Consider the following 17,252-nt stretch of genomic DNA (forward strand, 5'->3'; position numbering starts at 1 on the left):
AGGAGTTTTACACTACCAAGACATGTAAACTACACAGGTACATGTCCTGCCTTTCACCCACACAGCACCCTGCTCTAGGAGTTACCTAGGGCACACATTAGAGGTGACTTATATGTGGATAAAGGGGAGGTTTAGGTTTGGCAAGTACTTTTAAATGCCAAGTTGAGGTGACAGTGAAACTGCACACACAGGCCTTGCAATGTCAGGCCTGACACAAGGTAAAAGGGGCTACTTAAGTGGGTGGCACAACCAGTGCTGCAGGTCCACTAGTAGCATTTAATCTACAGGCCCTAGGCACATATAGTGCACATTCCTAGGGACTTATAAGTAAGTTAAATAGTCCAATCAGATATGATCCAAGGTTACCATGTTTAAATGGAGAGAGCATATGCACTTTAGCACTGGTTAGCAGTGATAAAGTGCGCAGAGTCTAAAAGCCAGCAAAAACAGTGTCCAAAAAGTGGAGGGAGGCAGGCAAAAAGTTAGGGGTGACCACCCTAAAGCTGTCAGGTCTAACATGTGTCCCCCCAGCTGAAAGTCCCCCCCCAACCGCCTGGGAGCTCTCATTGCTAAGACGGAAGTATCTGGAGAGACCATCAGCATTGGCGTGGTCAACCCCTGGGCGATGATCCACCGTAAAGTCCATCCCCTGTAGGGAAATAGACCAACTCAAGAGTTTTGGATTTTCACCCCTCATCTGCATGAGCCATCTGAGGGGCCTGTGGTCTGCCTGAAACCGGAAGTGAGTCCCAAACAGGTTTGGCCTCAGCTTCTTCAGTGCCCAGACCACAGCAAAAGCTTCTCTCTCAATAGCACTCCACCTCTGTTCCCGTGGTAATAGCCTTCTGCTAATAAAGACTACTGGTTGGTCTAGGCCCTCCTCATTTAGCTGTGCTAGGGCTGCCCCTATGCCATGCTCTGAAGCGTCTGTCTGCACAATAAATTACTTGGAGTAGTCAGGGGCCTTGAGCACGGAGGCCGTGCACATGGCTTCCTTCAGAGAGTCAAAGGCTTTCAGACAAGCCTCTGTCCAATTCACCAACCTAGGTTGTTTCTTGGAAATGAGTTCTGTTAAGGGTGACACAATGGTATCATAGCCTTTGACGAATCTGCGGTAGTATCCAGTGAGGCCTAAAAAGGCTCTCACCTCAGTCTGTGTTCCAGGTGGTTGCCAGGCCTTGATAGTTTCAATCTTGGCCTGGAGTGGCTGCACCTTGCCACCACCTACTAGGTGTCCCAAGTACACCACGGAACCCTGCCCAATCTGGCTCTTACTAGCCTTGATGGTCAGCCCTTCCTGTTGCAGGGCCTGAAGCACCTCCTTGAGGTGGAGCAGGTGTTCCTCCCAGCTGGAACTGTAGACAGCTATGTCGTCGAGGTAGGCTGCACAGAAGGCATCCTTGCCAACTAGGACCCCGTTAACCAACCGTTTGAAGGTAGTGGGGGCATTTTTCAACCCAAATGGTATCACCCAGAGCTGGTAATGGCCATCAGGTGTGGAAAATGCTGATCTCTCTTTAGCCCCCTCAGTCAGGGAGATCTGCCAGTACCCTGAAGTAAGATCAAATGTACTCAGGAACTTGGCAGCGCCTAGTCTGTCAACGAGCTCATCAGCTCGGGGGATGGGGTGAGCATCAGTCTGTGTGACTGAGTTGAGACCCCGGTAGTCCACACAGAACCTGAGTTCTGGCTTCACACCTGGGGCAGTAACCTTAGGGACCAACACCACAGGGCTGGCCCAGGGACTACTGGATTTCTCAATAACCCTTAAAGCTAACATCTTGGAGACCTCCTCCTTGATGCTGGCCTTCACCTTATCCGATAACCTGTAAATTTTGTTCTTCACAAGGAGAATGTCACCTGTGTCAATGTCATGAACACTGAGGTGGGTCAGTCCAGGAGTAAGGGAGAACAGGGGGGAGAACTGCTCCAATAGCTCATAGCAGTTTCCTCTCTGGTTTAAAGTCAGGGAGTCAGAGAGAATGACACCTCTCACTGACCCATCACCTTCTTGGGCAGAGAGGAGGTCGGGGAGAGGTTTACTCTCCTCTTCCATTCCTTCATCTGTGACCAGAAGCATGTTGATTTCAGACCTCTCAAAATGAGGCTTCAGTCGGTTGACATGGAGCACCCTTAGGGGGTTTCTAGGGGATTGGAGGTCCACTAGGTAAGTGGCCTCCCCTTTCCGCTCTTTTACTTCAAATGGGCCAGACCATTGATCCTGGAGAGCTCTAGGCTCTACTGGCTCCATTACCCACACTTTGTCTCCAGCTTGAAACTCTACCAGGGTGGCCTTCTGGTCATACCAGCGTTTCATTACCTCTTGACTGGCCTAAAGGTTACTTTTGGCCTCTTTCCAGAAGCGGTTCATCTGGTTGCGGAGGGCCAACATGTAGCTGACCACATCCTGAGGGGGTGCTTTTGGAGCTTTCTCCAACCCCTCCTTCACAATGCTTAAGGGTCCCCTGACAGAGTACCCATAGAGAAGCTCAAAGGGACTGAACCCTACCCCCTTCTGGGATACCTCTCTGTAAGCAAAGAGAAGGCATGGTAAGCGGACGCACCACTTACGCCTCAGGGAGGCCACCAATCATGCCTTTCAAGGTCTTGTTGAATCTCTCCACAAGACCATTAGATTGGGGGTGATAGGGTGTGGTGAACTTGTAGGTTACACCACACGCATCCCACATAGACTTCATGAATGCAGTCATGAAGTTAGGGCCTCTTTCAGACACTAGCTCCTTTGAGAATCACACACGGGTAAATATCCCCATCAGAGTTCTGGTCACCACCGGTGCAGTTATGGTCCTCAGAGGGATTGCCTCTGGGTAACGGGTAGCATGGTCCACCAAAACCAGGGTTAACCTGTTGCCTAGGGCAGTTTTGGAGTCCAATGGACCAACAATGTCGATGCCCACCCTTTCAAAGGGGGTGCCAACGACAGGAAGTGGAATCAGGGGGGCCTTAACCCTTTTTCCTGTTTTACCACTGGCCTGGCAGGTAGGACAAGATCTACAGAACGTATCTGAGTTTGTCCTTATTCTGGGCCAATAAAACTGGGTGACAAGCCTGTCAAAGGTCTTGTCTTGCCCCAAATGTCCTGCCAGGGGAATGTCGTGAGCCAGACCCAGTAGGAAGGTTCGGTAACACTGGGGGACCAGCAGCGCAAGCGCTGCCCCAATGCCCGGAACCTTAGGCTCACTGTAGAGAAGATCATTCTCCCAATATATGTGGAGATGGTCAGAGGCTTCACCTGCTGCCTGGGCTGAGGCTTGCTTCCTCATACCCTCTAGAGTGGGACATTCTTTCTGCGCCTTGCAGATTTCCTCCCTGGTGGGTCCACCCAGCCAGCAAGCTCAGGTAGATCACCTAGGGTGGCAATGTCTTCCCCAGTTGGCTCGGGGGCCTCTTCCTCAGGAACCCCGTCAACCACTGCGGGAACTTCTGGGACTGGTTTCCTGCGCCCCTTGCCCCTCCTCTTGGCAGTTGTCTGGGCCATTGTTCCAGGCTCCAGACGCCCTTGACTTCCCTCTCGGTCAGCCATGGACCGTGTGGTCATGCAGACCCACTCAGGCAATCCTAACATTTCCAAGTGAGACCTTAGCTCTACCTCCTTCCAGGTAGTGTGCTCAAGGTCGTTGCCTAACAGACAATCTACAGGCATGGCAGGACTCACAGTTACTTTCAGAGTACCAGAGACCCCCCCCTCCACTCAAAGGGAACAAGAGCTACCGGTAGGTGGCTCTCACGATTGTCAGCGACTATGACCTGGTGAAATGTATTGGGGACGACCTGCTCTGCTGACACCAGCTGACCCTTGACAGTAGTCATGCTGGCTCCTGTGTCACGCAGAGCCTCCACCCTTTGCCCATTGATGGTGACCCACTGTCTATACTTGGAAGTATTGGCAGGCATGTGGGCTTTTGGCACCATCTCTGCATCCCCCAGGGACACTAGGGTTACCTCTGTCTGCACCCCAAAACTGTCTGGGACCATCTCCTCCCCGAGCGCTACGATAGCCAACCCAGGTGTCTGCCCTCCTTGGGGGGGCTGTGCCCTTTTGGGACACTTGGAGTCGCCCTCAGAGTGTCCATACTTATTGCACTCTGAACAGTGGTGTACAAACCTCCCTGTCTTATGGTCAGTGAAACCTTTCTTTTGAGAATCAGACCGGGACTGGTTACCATTACTCCCTTAGGAACTATTTTGGGGGCCTTTTGAGAACTCCTTGTTTTTAAGTTTTTCTCCCCCCTCTTTCTTCTGATGGGAACCCTGACCACCTTTGTGGGTGTCTCCCCCAGATACCTTCTTGGACACTCTGGTACTAGTCCAGAGGTCCGCCTCCTCAGCAAGCTTCCTGGGATCAGTCAGCTTACTGTCTACTAGGTGCTGGCGCAACTCTGTAAAACAAATACCGAGCATATGCTCTCTCAGAATCAAATGATATAATCCTGTGTAATCACCTACTTTGCAGCCCCGCACCCATCCATTCAGTGCCTTACTGGAAAAGTCAAAGAAATCTACCCATGTTTGTGTGGATAGTTTGGTGCTGTCCCTGAACCTCTGACGGCATCTCTCAGGGGTCAGCCCAAACTTGGCAAGTAAAATGGCTTTCTGAAGTGGGTATGTGTTTTGATCCGGTTTGTCCAATGTGAGAAGTGTGCCCCTCCCCAAAGGTGGCACATAACTCCACATAGCTGTACCCCATTGCCCTTCAGGAACCTCATGAGCCCTTAATGCAACTTCATAAGCAGCTAACCATTTATCTATGTCATCTCCCACTACAAAACTGGGCACCACATTTTTGGGAATACACACCTTCTTTTCTCCAGCAGGTCCTGTCTGTGTGCTGCCACCATTACTGCTGGATTCAGACTGCTTTGCCTTGAGATCCAGCTCCTTGAGACTCAGTTCATGAGCCAACAAAAGTTTATTTTCAGCCAAGGCTCTCTCAGCTGCAGCTTCAGCTCTTTCAGCTTCAATCTGTTTGGCTGTTCTTTCAGCCTCAGCTTGCTTGGCTTCTCTCTCTGCCCTTCTTTCCTCCTGTTGAGCCTCAATTTTCAGTCTTGCCATTTGCAATTGGAACTCCCTTTCTTCTCTCCTTTCTTCTGCGGTCAGGCTTTGCACAGAGACACTGCTCCCTGGTCTGGAAGGGGGCACAATTGCAGTGGTAACATCACCCACTGATAGCAACAAATCCTCTGGGGGGCCATTTTTTGGCTCCTCTTCCTCATCATCCTCCTCTATATGGGCTTCTGCCCAGGCCCTCAGCGCCACTTGAAAGTCCTCCTTTTTGGAGGCCCCCTTGGGTGGGTACTCTCATCACCTTGCAGAACCCTCTTAGCTGTTTGACAGCATATGTATCCAACAGGGCTAGGTCAAAATCTCCTGCTTGAGACCCAGCCAGAGACATGTTGAGTGAGGATTTAGATTTAGAAAATTGTCAGGAAAAAACGAATTTGAAAAAGAGATAAAAATCAAGTTGACCCTCAACTGTGGGTAGGTAGTGAAATACTTAGCTACTGTATGTCACTGCACAAATACAAGTCCTATCCTCACCGCCGACCACCAATGTTAGAAATGGGGTTTTTGGTTGGCAGTCAGGTTACCCTCTGTCCAAGCAAGAACCCTCACTCTAGTCAAGGTAAGTCACACACAATCCAAATTATCCTGTGCCCACCCTCTGGTAGCTTGGAACGAGCAGTCAGGCTTAACCTAGAAGGCAATGTGTAAAGTATTTGTGCAATAAATCATACAATAACACAATATAGCACCACAAAAATACACCACACAGTGTTTAGAAGAAAAAAATATATATAATATTTATCTGGATATTTGCAGGTCAAAACGATCAAAGATGCAATATGAATTTGTAAAGGTATCACTAAAAAGTGATATAAAGTGTCTTAAGTCTTTAAAAAGCAAACAAAGTCTCTTTCAAGCACAAAGTACCTGGTTTAAAGTGGAAAGGGCCGCAGAGGAGGAGATACGTGGAAAAATGGTGTGTGCGTCGGTTTTGCTCCTTCACACACGGACTAGCGTCATTATTTTTCACGCGGGGAAGTCGTGCGTCGTTTTCCGGCGGGCGGACAGTCTCCTTCTGTGGTTCGCGGGATTACCAGATGTCCCGGGGTCTGTGCGTGGAATCCTAGGCTTGTTTTCCGGCTGCGCGTCATTCCGGTGGGCTGTGCATGGAATCTTCTCCCTCACGGCAGGCGTCGCGTCGATTTCCTTTCCGAAGTCGGGTGTCGTTGTCCAGGCGAGGCCGTGCGTCGAAGTTCCGGTCGCACCGCAGGCGTCGCGTCGAGCGGTGTCTTTCCAGATCGGCGTGCGGTGAATTTTTCACCGCGGAGCAAGCTATGCGTCTAATTTTTCAGCGCACAAGGCGTCCAAATGAAAAAGAGAAGTCTTTTTGGTCCTGAGACTTCAGGGAACAGGAGGCAAGCTCTATCCAAGCCCTTGGAGAGCACTTCAGCAGCAAGGCAAGAGTTCAGCAAGGCAGCAGGGCAACAGCAAGGCAGCAGTCCTTTGTAGAAAGCAGTCAGGCGAGTCCTTTAGGCAGCCAGGCAATTCTTCTTGGCAGGATGCAGGTTCTGGTTCAGGTTTCTTCTCCAGCAAGTGTCTGATGAGGTAGGGCAGAGGCCCTGTTTTATACCCAAATGTACCTTTGAAGTGGGGGAGACTTCAAAGAGTGGCTAAGAAGTGCACTAGATCCCTTTTCAGTTCAATCCTGTCTGCCAGGGTCCCAGTAGGGGGTGTGGCAGTCCTTTGTGTGAGAGCAGGCCCTCCACCCTCCCAGCCCAGGAAGACCCATTCAAAATGCAGATGTATGCAAGTGAGACTGAGTACCCTGTGTTTGGGGTGTGTCTGAGTGAATGCACAAGGTGCTGTCAACTAAACCCAGCCAGACGTGGATTGTAAGGCACAGAAATATTTCAGTGCAAAGAAATACTCACTTTCTAAAAGTGGCATTTCTAGAATTGTAATATTAAATCCAACTTCACCAGTCAGCAGGACTTTGTATTACCATTCTGGCCATACTTAATATAACTTTCCTACTCCTTTCAGATCAGCAGCTACCACTTCAATAATGTATGAGGGCAGCCCCGATGTTAGTCTATGAAGGGAGCAGGCCTCACTGTAGTGTAGAAACGAATTTAGGAGTTTTACACTACCAGGACATGTAAACTACACAGGTACATTTCCTGCCTTTCACCCACACAGCACTCTGCTCTAGGGGTTACCTAGGGCACACATTAGAGGTGACTTATATGTGGAGAAAGGGGAGGTTTAGGCTTAGCAAGTACTTTTAAATGCCAAGTCGAGGTGACAGTGAAACTGCATACACAGGCCTTGCAATGGCAGGCCTGAGACAAGGTAAAAGGGGCTACTTAAGTGGGTGGCACAACCAGTGCTGCAGGCCCACTAGTAGCATTTAATATACAGGCCCTAGGCACATATAGTGCACATTACTAGGGACTTATAAGTAAGTTAAATAGTCCATTCAAATATGATCCAAGGTTACCATGTTTAAATGGAGAGAGCATATGAACTTTAGCACTGGTTAGCAGTGATAAAGTGCGCAGAGTCTAAAAGCCAGCAAAAACAGTGACCAAAAAGTGGAGGGAGGCAGGTAAAAAGTTAGGGGTGACCACCCTAAGGCTGTCAGGTCTAACAGTCTAGGTCAAGATGATCGCAGAAATATGCCCACTCACTCTTCCACAAGGAGGTTTGGCAGCAGCAGAGGCATAGAGAAGAAAACCTTAATTGCCTGTTAAATCTCTGGAACCTTGAATTCAAACTCTTTGTGCACTGTCCAAATGTTGGCAGCCATTCTTTATAATGACACAAGAGACTGAAGGATCCACTGTAGCAACACTACTTGGTTTTTATGTTACTTCTGGGTGATATCTCGATCGGGCTTTTCTAGCCACATAATCAAGCAAGCTCACCTTCATCCATATCAGGGCAAATTTTGCTGTTACTATGACACAGTGACGCAGAAAAGTGTCAGAATGTGCCAGGACTGTGTAGACTACTTACGGCACTCATCACAAAGTGTTGGTGCTGTGTTAATCAAAGCAGCACTCATCTGAAAGATGAGCTGCAGCGCACTGGATGTGAACTACGATTCTCAGCAGGGTGAACTTTGGCATGTCCCAGAGGGAGGATGACCATCTTATAACGTGCCTCACGGTTAATGGCATCCTTGCGAGGCAATCACAGCAGTAGCAAGGACTTATTACATGATTCTGAACTCCCTTTACAGAGACCCTTTGCCTTTTGAGGATTGTTTCTATCGATGAGTGGATGACTTAGAAGTATCTTGAAATCATATTACTGACAAAAGCAAATTTTTAACTTGGACTATTTTCAAACTATCAAAATAGTGTTTTAATTCTTTATTGGGTTACACTGAATACCTTAAATTCGTAATGTTGAATAAAACAAACTGAAGTTGAACTATTTTCAAGTTCAACTACAATGTTAACCTATAAAGAATAGCATTAACTCCTCTAAAATAAATCGTATTGGGGATCGGAACAAACATACTATTCTTGAATGCTTGGCAAGTGACTATATATGTGACACAATTTCATAAATAATGCATTAGATGTTTTGAATAAGTATTCATGACATTCAGTTACCTTTCCAGTTTACAGAACTCAAATAGAGACTATAATGCATCTTCACCAGAGGGTGTGTAGGGACAATACACAAGGTAGTTATATTAAAACAGAACAGAGAAAGTACATATAACTGTGTCACCTTTGAGATACTTATCAGTATGTTTAGTTTTCAGGAATGAATACTTTTATACCAAACTACAGACAGCTGGCTACATAACAACAGAGTTTAGGTATATCAACTCACAATTGTATGTATGTTTATGTCTCTGAAAAACAGAACACTTAAGCTATTGCTTTGTCTGTAGGATTTCATTACATTCCAAAGGCATTATTGACCAGTCAAGTGACTAAGCAGAAATGGCAGAGTCCAGTTCCTATGTTTTCTATCCTATCCCATTCCCTTTTTCCCACCTCTACCATGGGTCCTCATATGTCACTATATATGATAAGTATTGGGCGTGATAGGAGGATTAATTTTGCATTGTTACCATTGGATACTGTGCATAAGGTTGGTACAATATGAGAGGTTGCCTAGGCCACAACATCATCCACCCAAGCTATCAATCCAGGCACCACTCAAACTACATTTTTGATTTAGAAATCAAGGCACGACAGGGGACTACTTTGTCAAGGTCTGACACAAGGTCTTACAATCAGAAGTAATTGTAGTTAAACAAAGTAACTGGTCCCATGCATTGAGAGTTTAAATATACATATATATATATATATATGCTCATTAGTGAGTTTCTTTAACAGAAATAAATTATCCAGATTTGTATAATTATTCTGACTTCTGCAAGAAGATACGGATGTTGTTTGATGGAAAGTCACATTTGGAAAATTAATAGTTACATTTGAAGCAGGGCCACAATTAATCATTTTTTAATTAAGACTTGTTAGCCTGAAAAAAACACGTATGTGACAACACTTGAGGCAATTGTAATAAACACAAAGAATTTAGTTTTCAGGAAATTACAGCTTCATATTGAGCTACACAGAATTGGTTACACAGTGATAGAGTTCAGCTATATTTATCCACAATTTCAAGCATGCTTAGTTCTCCGAAACAAACAAAACTTCCGCTATCTCTTTGTAGCAATTCATTACATTCTGCAAACCTCACTGACCAACTGAGTAATGAGGCAGAAGTGGATTGCTGCTTCTTTCTGTTCTACCTTTTGCCCATCTTTCCTCTTACCATCATATTTCCATGCATATGATCAGTGGCTGGAGTGGTGAGGGGTTGAACTATGCTTTGCTCCTATTGACTCCAGTGCATCATGTTGGTGGTAATCTCATAAGTGGCAGAATCAAGAAGCAGAAGAGAGGAGACTCATCGAAGTACTACTGTGCTTCCGTCATGGTAATGTCATTGGAAAAGCACCAGTCAAACATCCTAAAGTGTGTCTGCTGAAGTACAACAGAGCAACTTTTCAATTTACGCAAGGTCTATGGCGAATGAGAGGAGCATGCAGAGTACGCAGTGTGTTTTATTTGACTCAACTTTTAGCGAGTGTGTACAAATAAAAGTTGTTTTATCAATTAAAGCATTTCTCTATACACCTGTAATGATAATGCCTGCACTGTTATTCTTCCTAGCAGTCTCCCAACGATGTGTACATCTGTGTCCACAAATCAACGATGTGTCCACCATGCACGCAAAGATGATGCCAGACATACATTACTATCAAAAATGCAATTGGACGAGCAAATATGTATGCATGACTTCCACCCACCTCGTATGTAGTTGGCAAATATATGTATCTTTTGTCTGTAGGGTCAAGAACAAGCTCGGGAAGGACAGGACTTTCTTCATCAGTTTCATACAGGATCTCTGGACAACCTGCTCTGAAATTTTTATCAAGGGAAACCTAAGAAAAAACACAAGTAGCAATATATATAATCCAATCATTTTATTTCAAATAATACAACAGAAAATTATGTGACCTTTCAACTTATGAGCCCAGTTCGTGGTTTATATCACAAGCGTAACCCTTTTTCCCACTGGATTTTATACGACCTCCCTCTCGCGTAGCATCTAGTTTGGTGCTATGTGTGCAGAAGCGGGCACACTGCCTATCCATGAGTTATAGATATGAGAAACTTGACTTTTGTTAGTGTAAGTGCAGGCTTACACTCAGAAGGTAGCTGTGTATCACGCTCAGTTTATTTCCAGCTCCTGTCACAGCAAAAGAAACTACAAAGAAACACCACCACAACACTCCCGCAAATCAAGAACAAGCATTCAATAGGTCAATGTAAACTCAATCATCATACTCACCTGCACAAGGGATATAAAACGTACATCGTGTCGGGGCCTTCGTGATCAGGGCCATATCAGCCCTCCCGCAGGGAATCAACTTCCCCAGAACTGCTGCACACCTGCTCTGGGACGTAGACAGGTAATCTGCCCTAAAGTCTCAGTTCGGTCTGCAACTGTTGGTCTCTAACCAATAATATCTGGCTGTCAAAAGTGAAAGTGCACATCAAAAGGTGGGGGCAAAGGTCTGTGAGAAGGAAGCTCATGCCCAGTAACGCATCATACAAGAAACCGTTACCTCACTGGCTCTTGCGCCAGCCAGGGCAGGCTTTTGGGCGGTGTGACCGCACCAGGTGCTGACCTCAGGGGGGCGCTGTGTTTAGCAATAACTTCCGAAACTTGCCATTTAAAAGCACCTACTGAAAAGTTCTTTGTGCGTTTAGCTTTCAAGAAACAATTAAAATGTCAAGATACCTCTTGTGATTAATGTTCCTGCTAGAGAGAGAGAGATGGGGGTTTTGCCTAGTGGTAGCTTTGACTCAACATAAAGTAGCATACAGGGTTAATATGCCTGCTGCAAAAAACAGAACTATGGGGCATATTTAAGAAAAGTGGCGTTGCACACAGTGCTGCGCCACTTTTCTTGCGCCCCTTAGTGCTCCCCTAACGCCGCCATGTGTGCGTCATATTCAAAATACGGTGCACCATGGCAGTAGTTAGGGGACTAGCGCCAGAATTTTTTACGCTAGTCCGGCGCTTTGCAGGGTTAGCATAAAAAATGTTGACGCCAATCTTGCAAAGCACCCAGAGCCCCATTGTAACCAATGGCACCTTCCTTTTAATGCCTGCTCTGAGCAGGCGTTAAAATTGCAGGAAACAAATGGCGCAAAGAAATCTAACAGATTTCTCTGAGTAATTTTTTTGACCCTGCTAACGGGGGGAATGCCCCCTTTACAAACATTGGGCCTGATTCTAAGCTTGGCGGGCGGCGGGAGCCGCCCGCCAAGCGGGAATCGCCAGAAGACCGTACCGCGGTCAAAAGACCGCGGCGGTCATTCTGGGTTTCCCACTGGGCTGGCGGGCAACCGCCAAAAGTCCGCCCGCCAGCCCAGTGGGAAACACCCTTCCCACGAGGAAGCCGGCTCCGAATGGAGCCGGCGGAGTGGGAAGGTGCGACGGGTGCAGTTGCACCCGTCGCGAATTTCAGTGTCTGCAAAGCAGACACTGAAATTCTTTGTGGGGCCCTCTTACGGGGGCCCCACGACACCCCATACCGCCATCCTGTTCCTGGCGGGCAAACCGCCAGGAACAGGATGGCGGTATGGGGTGTCAGAATCCCCATGGCGGCGCAGCAAGCTGCGCCGCCATGGCGGATTCCCATGGGCAGCGGAAAGTCGGCGGTACACCGCCGGCTTTCCGCTTCTGGCCGCGGCTGTACCGCCGCGGTCAAAATGCCCGGCGGAGCACCGCCAGCCTGTTGGCGGTGCTACCGCCGACCCCGGCCCTGGGGGTATTTACCGCCAGGGTCAGAATGACCCCCATTATGCCTGGTGACGCAATAAATACATTGCGCCTCTTTGTAAATATGCTGCAGCGTTTCTGGCCTTCTAACGCCACATTAGTGTAAAAAAAAATTACACTAATGTGGCGTTAGAATGGCACTAAGGGCTTTCAAATATACCCCTAGGGCAGTGCTTAAAAAGTGCTTGTTGTTTCCGGTGTGTAGCACCAGCACTTAATTTTGAGGGCCGGCGCTTATTTTTCTGCCTCAAGCATTTTCTGCGAGAAAAAGACACATATGGGAAAGACCGAGGAAGAGAAAAACGAACAAGCATCACAATGGGAAAAAGCATAAATCCGCAAGAGGGAGCTGAAGGGGCAGGGAGTGCCTGTAAATGGATTGAAGAGGCCCGAGATGGCTTCAGGATTACGCTGTCTATGTATTCCAGGTTCACACATTTCATTGCAGCAGCCGCGTGTTTAAGAGGAAGGCTTTGGGCACCAGCACCTTTTTATTTACAAAGTAAGCACTGCCCTATGGGGCATATTTGAAAAATGTGGCGCGGCACACAGTGCTGCACCACTTTTCTTGTGCCCATTAGCACCCCCCCCAACGCCACTATGTGTGCATCATACTTAAAATATGGCGCACCATGGCGGTAGTTAGGGGACTAGCGTAAAAAACAAAATGTATGCTAATCCAGCGCTTTGCAGGATTAGCATAAAAAATGTTGACACTAATCCTGCAAAGCACCCAGAGGCCCATTGTAACAAATTGGTCAGATTTCTCTGCACCATTTTTTTGGACCCCCTAACGGGGGTATACCCTCTTTGCATACATTATGCCTGGTGCAATCATAATGTAGCACAAAGGGTCACAAAGTGGCGCAATGCCTGCATTCCGCCATTCTGTAAATATGGCGCAGTGTTTTCGGCCTTCTAACTCCACATTAGCTTTAAAAAAAGTACAAATGTGGTGTTAGAATAACAGAGTCGAACTCGAACAGTAGTCCTATTCAGCAGTAAATGACAAGAAGCAGTGGTGTATAACAGCAAATTAATCGGCAAGTCAATAAGGTAATTGATAACACATTAGTATTCCATAGGGACAAGAACACAATAAAAAGAATAACCCAACCCTCCACCCCAACAAACCTGTCACCAGATGTGTTATTCCCGGAAGGTGGGGCGCGGTGTAGGTAGGGTCAGGATAGTAGAGGAGAGATACAGTAGGATAATGCGACTGTATCACCATAAGGACTATGGCCCTCATTCCAACCCTGGCGGTCATGGACCGCCAGGGTGGAGGGACGCGGAAGCACCGCCAACAGGCTGGCGGTGCTTCCAGGGCCATTCTGACCGCGGCGGTAAAGCCGCGGTCAGAAAAGGGGATCCGGCGGTTTCCCGCCGGATTTCCCCTGGCCCAGAGAATCCTCCATGGCGGCGCTGCTTGCAGCGCCGCCATGGGGATTCCGACCCCCTTCCCGCCAGCCTGTTTTTGGCGGTTTACACCGCTTGGGCAGTGCAGGGGCCCCCTAACAGGGCCCCATTAAGATTTTCACTGTCTGCTTTGCAGACAGTGAAAATTGCGACGGGTGCAACTGCACCCGTCGCACCCCTGCAACTCCGCCGGCTCCATTCGGAGCCGGATTCATTGTTGCAGGGTTTTTCCCGCTGGGCCGGCGGGCGCCCTTTTGGCGGTCGCCCGCCGGCCCAGTGGGAAAGTCGAAATGACCCCTGCGTCTTTTGAACGCGGAGCGGTCTTTCGTCGGGGTTACTTTGGCGGGCGGCCTCCGCCGCCCGCCAAAGTTAGAATGACCCCCTATATGTTTGTCTAGAGAAGAGGACAGTAGTGCGTGTTATGCAAGCATATTCCGCCAAGTGTTTAGGAGTGATCCCCAGTTGAGAACCATGGAGGGAGCCCTCGCTTTGTCCTCCAGGTCATGGAGTGAATTATTCAGGTAAATCCTATGCCAGATAGAGGTTTATGGGCCCTCACCCTGTGCTCTGAACCTTTCTAACAGCATATCCCACTCCACTGAGATAGGTTCTCTATGGAGGCCTCTGTATTCCTCCCGTCGCAAAGCCTCACTTTCAGCCTGTCCCCAGTATGACATTTCTTCACACCATCTGTCCTCTATCGGGCCAGCGGGGCTTTCCAACACCTACTGATCTGCTTTTTTGCCAGAAAAGGTGAAAGGATCATAATCCGTTCTACCACCCTGAAACCTTTGGGTCATTGACTTAGACCTAGTATGCACTGTTCTGGTGTAACACAGCAGGTGCGGCCTGTCAAATCTGTTAGTGCTGTAGAGATCCCCCCAATATATGAACAGTGTTGGACAGGAACACAACATGTGCAAGAGGCCTGCATATTGTGCATGATATTGAGGGCATGTCGAGGATGCATTAGGGAACATCCTACTGATGCTATGTGGGGTTAGGTAGGCCCTGTGCAATATGGAAAATTGAATAAATCTAAATATCATGATGCGCAAGACATTCTTAGGGTATTTCACCAGGTGCGCCCACTCCTTCTCTGTTAAGTCCCACTTTAAGTCTGCCTCCCATTTCTTTCTGAGTGTAATAAGTGGAGCCTTAAGATGTTCACAGAGTCCCTGATAGAACCAGCTGATAAGATGCCGTCCATATCCCATGTTATTGTCTGAAGTAATTTTGTGATTTGGACTCCTTCCTATCTAGCGCGCAGTGCATTCTGATGTATCGTAAGATACTCACATCTGTCAGAAATGGGGTCACTGGCAACATGTGTGCAGGCATAAAATCAATGTGGGTCATTATTGTGCTGTCTCCGAAGATGGCACCCACTGTTGTCACTCCCACTTGGTCCCATGGGACTAGCCTACGTGTGAGAAAATGTACATAAAGTTAATCATACACCATAGCTGCTAGGCTTCTGTTTATTTTTATTATGTTGCCATGTGCTCGACAAACCTCTTGAACTTTGATGATTGATCTTGTGCTCACAGCCTTGGGCTGCAATCTGCTTATCGATGCCATATTACTTTTTCCAATTACAGTTCCGAGAATTGTCGTGCTTAATCAGTAACTGCCAGAACAGGTTTGCACAGGTTGTTGCCACCTCCTGCCAGCTGCATCTGTACCTTCTCCCACCACACACGTATCCCTGAAATATTCTGAAGGGCGCAAAGGACCCTGAATACGCTAGGGGTGGAGTTGTCCTCTGACTAAGCAGTTTTGTGTGTATATAAGGTTGGGTGCCCCAGAGTGAAGGGGCAGCCTCCGTAGGATAGTCACTTGACTGTCCTGGGACTCTGTATTAGCTCGAGCTATAATCCACGTAATAAACTTCTCTTTATTCCTCCAGTTGGTGACTCCGTCTGATTTGTGAACTCTCTGCTAAATTGACCCTGAGGACATAAAGGGTGTCCCTCCACTGCTGGGAAGGAGACCCCGGGTGGGGGTCTAATCTTTCCTGGTTCCTCACGTACCAGTGTGCCTGGAGGTGTGGGCAAACTACATAATGGAATATTAGTGGTGTAAGGAGCTTGTGCGGTGGAAGACTTCCTTGCCATTTACCAGTAGGCCAGGGCCAGGCAATCTGCCACTGGCAGAGGTAGTGTGGTCCGGAAACTCGCTTGCAATTTAAGCGCTGTGATCGTACATATAAGGTTACCGACTAGTAAGTCTTGTGCTTCCCAATGCACCTGTATCCCCAGATCCTTAAATGTGTGGGGTGTCATCTGGATCAGGGTGTCTCCAAAGTGCAACAATTGTTCTATCTATGAAGGAGTATGCAAAAGATTTATCCACATCGACTTGAGGGCCAGACAATTGCTTGATTTCTGATAGCAAGTGAGCCACGCCCTAAGGCCTTTCCTGGAGGTCCCTCAGAAAAATAATCATATCAGATGTATCCATTGTGCTATTGGTTTAATCACTAGTATAGATAGGAGTGGGGTGAGAGGCCATCCCTGTTGCGTACCACGCAATATCTGGTATAAGTCCGAGATAAGAGGTGGGATCCTAGCTCTGGCTGGGGGGTATCCCGTAGCAAGCCAATGCTGCTAGCTTGAAGTCCCAACCTATTGTATCGAAGTTCTGTCAAACATTTGCCTATGGATACCAACCTTGGGTGGCATTCATCAGCCCAAACACCTGTCAGACATTCACGGATGTGTTGCGTCCTGGAAAAAATCCACATCGGTCTGTGTGTACCAACTGAGGAAGTAAGGGTAACAGGCGGTGTGCCAAAATCGGGCTAAGAATTTTGTATTCCGTGTGCAGTATTGACAATGCTCTGTAGGAGTATAGTTCTGTGGGATCTTTGCCCAGTTTCAAGAAAGATGTCACAAGTGCTTCCCTAGTGAAGAGGGACAAGGAACCCATAGTGAAAGAAGCACTGTAGAGTTTTTCTAGTTGGAGAAACAGTTTAGTGGCAAATATGGTGCAAAATGCCACAAGAAGTCCCTTTGAGTCGGGTGTCTTACTGCGACTGAGTTCCTTTATGGCTCTACATATTTTGCCTCTATTAATGGGGGTGCCTAAGGTTTTTCGGTCAGACTCCACCACCCTAGGCATGTTTGCTCTGTGGAGGAACTCCTCCATGCCTATAGCAACAGAGGTGAGGGGGATGTGTATAATGTATAGTGCAAATCACAGAATCACCTATTTATGTGCAATTGTTTCATTATTAGCCATGGATGTGGTGTATTTATCACCATGATCGGTGTAGGGGCGAGTTGGGCTGAATAAAGCACGGCAGTAGTGTGCCCGATTTGTCTGCCTGTGTGTGTATTTTCTGAATATACGCCCTGTACTCTATTATTCTGAGTCTTTCTAGTAGGTCAGCATATTTAATACTGGCCTCCTGCAATTTG

At 47.6% G+C, this 17,252-nt stretch overlaps 1 protein-coding gene across 1 annotated transcript in view; it reads right to left on the minus strand.

Annotated features, from left to right (window-relative positions):
* The window catches only part of PLXNC1 (plexin C1), a 449,291-nt gene that overhangs the window by 307,572 nt on the left and 124,467 nt on the right, over positions 1-17,252 (minus strand). Inside the window, exon 3 of the mRNA XM_069229118.1 lies at positions 10,367-10,501. Coding sequence (XP_069085219.1) covers positions 10,367-10,501 — 135 coding nt within the window. The remainder of the gene's footprint in view (positions 1-10,366; positions 10,502-17,252) is intronic.

The sequence above is a fragment of the Pleurodeles waltl genome, chromosome 4_1 (assembly GCF_031143425.1).
Source record: "Pleurodeles waltl isolate 20211129_DDA chromosome 4_1, aPleWal1.hap1.20221129, whole genome shotgun sequence".
Taxonomy (NCBI): Eukaryota; Metazoa; Chordata; class Amphibia; order Caudata; family Salamandridae; genus Pleurodeles; species Pleurodeles waltl.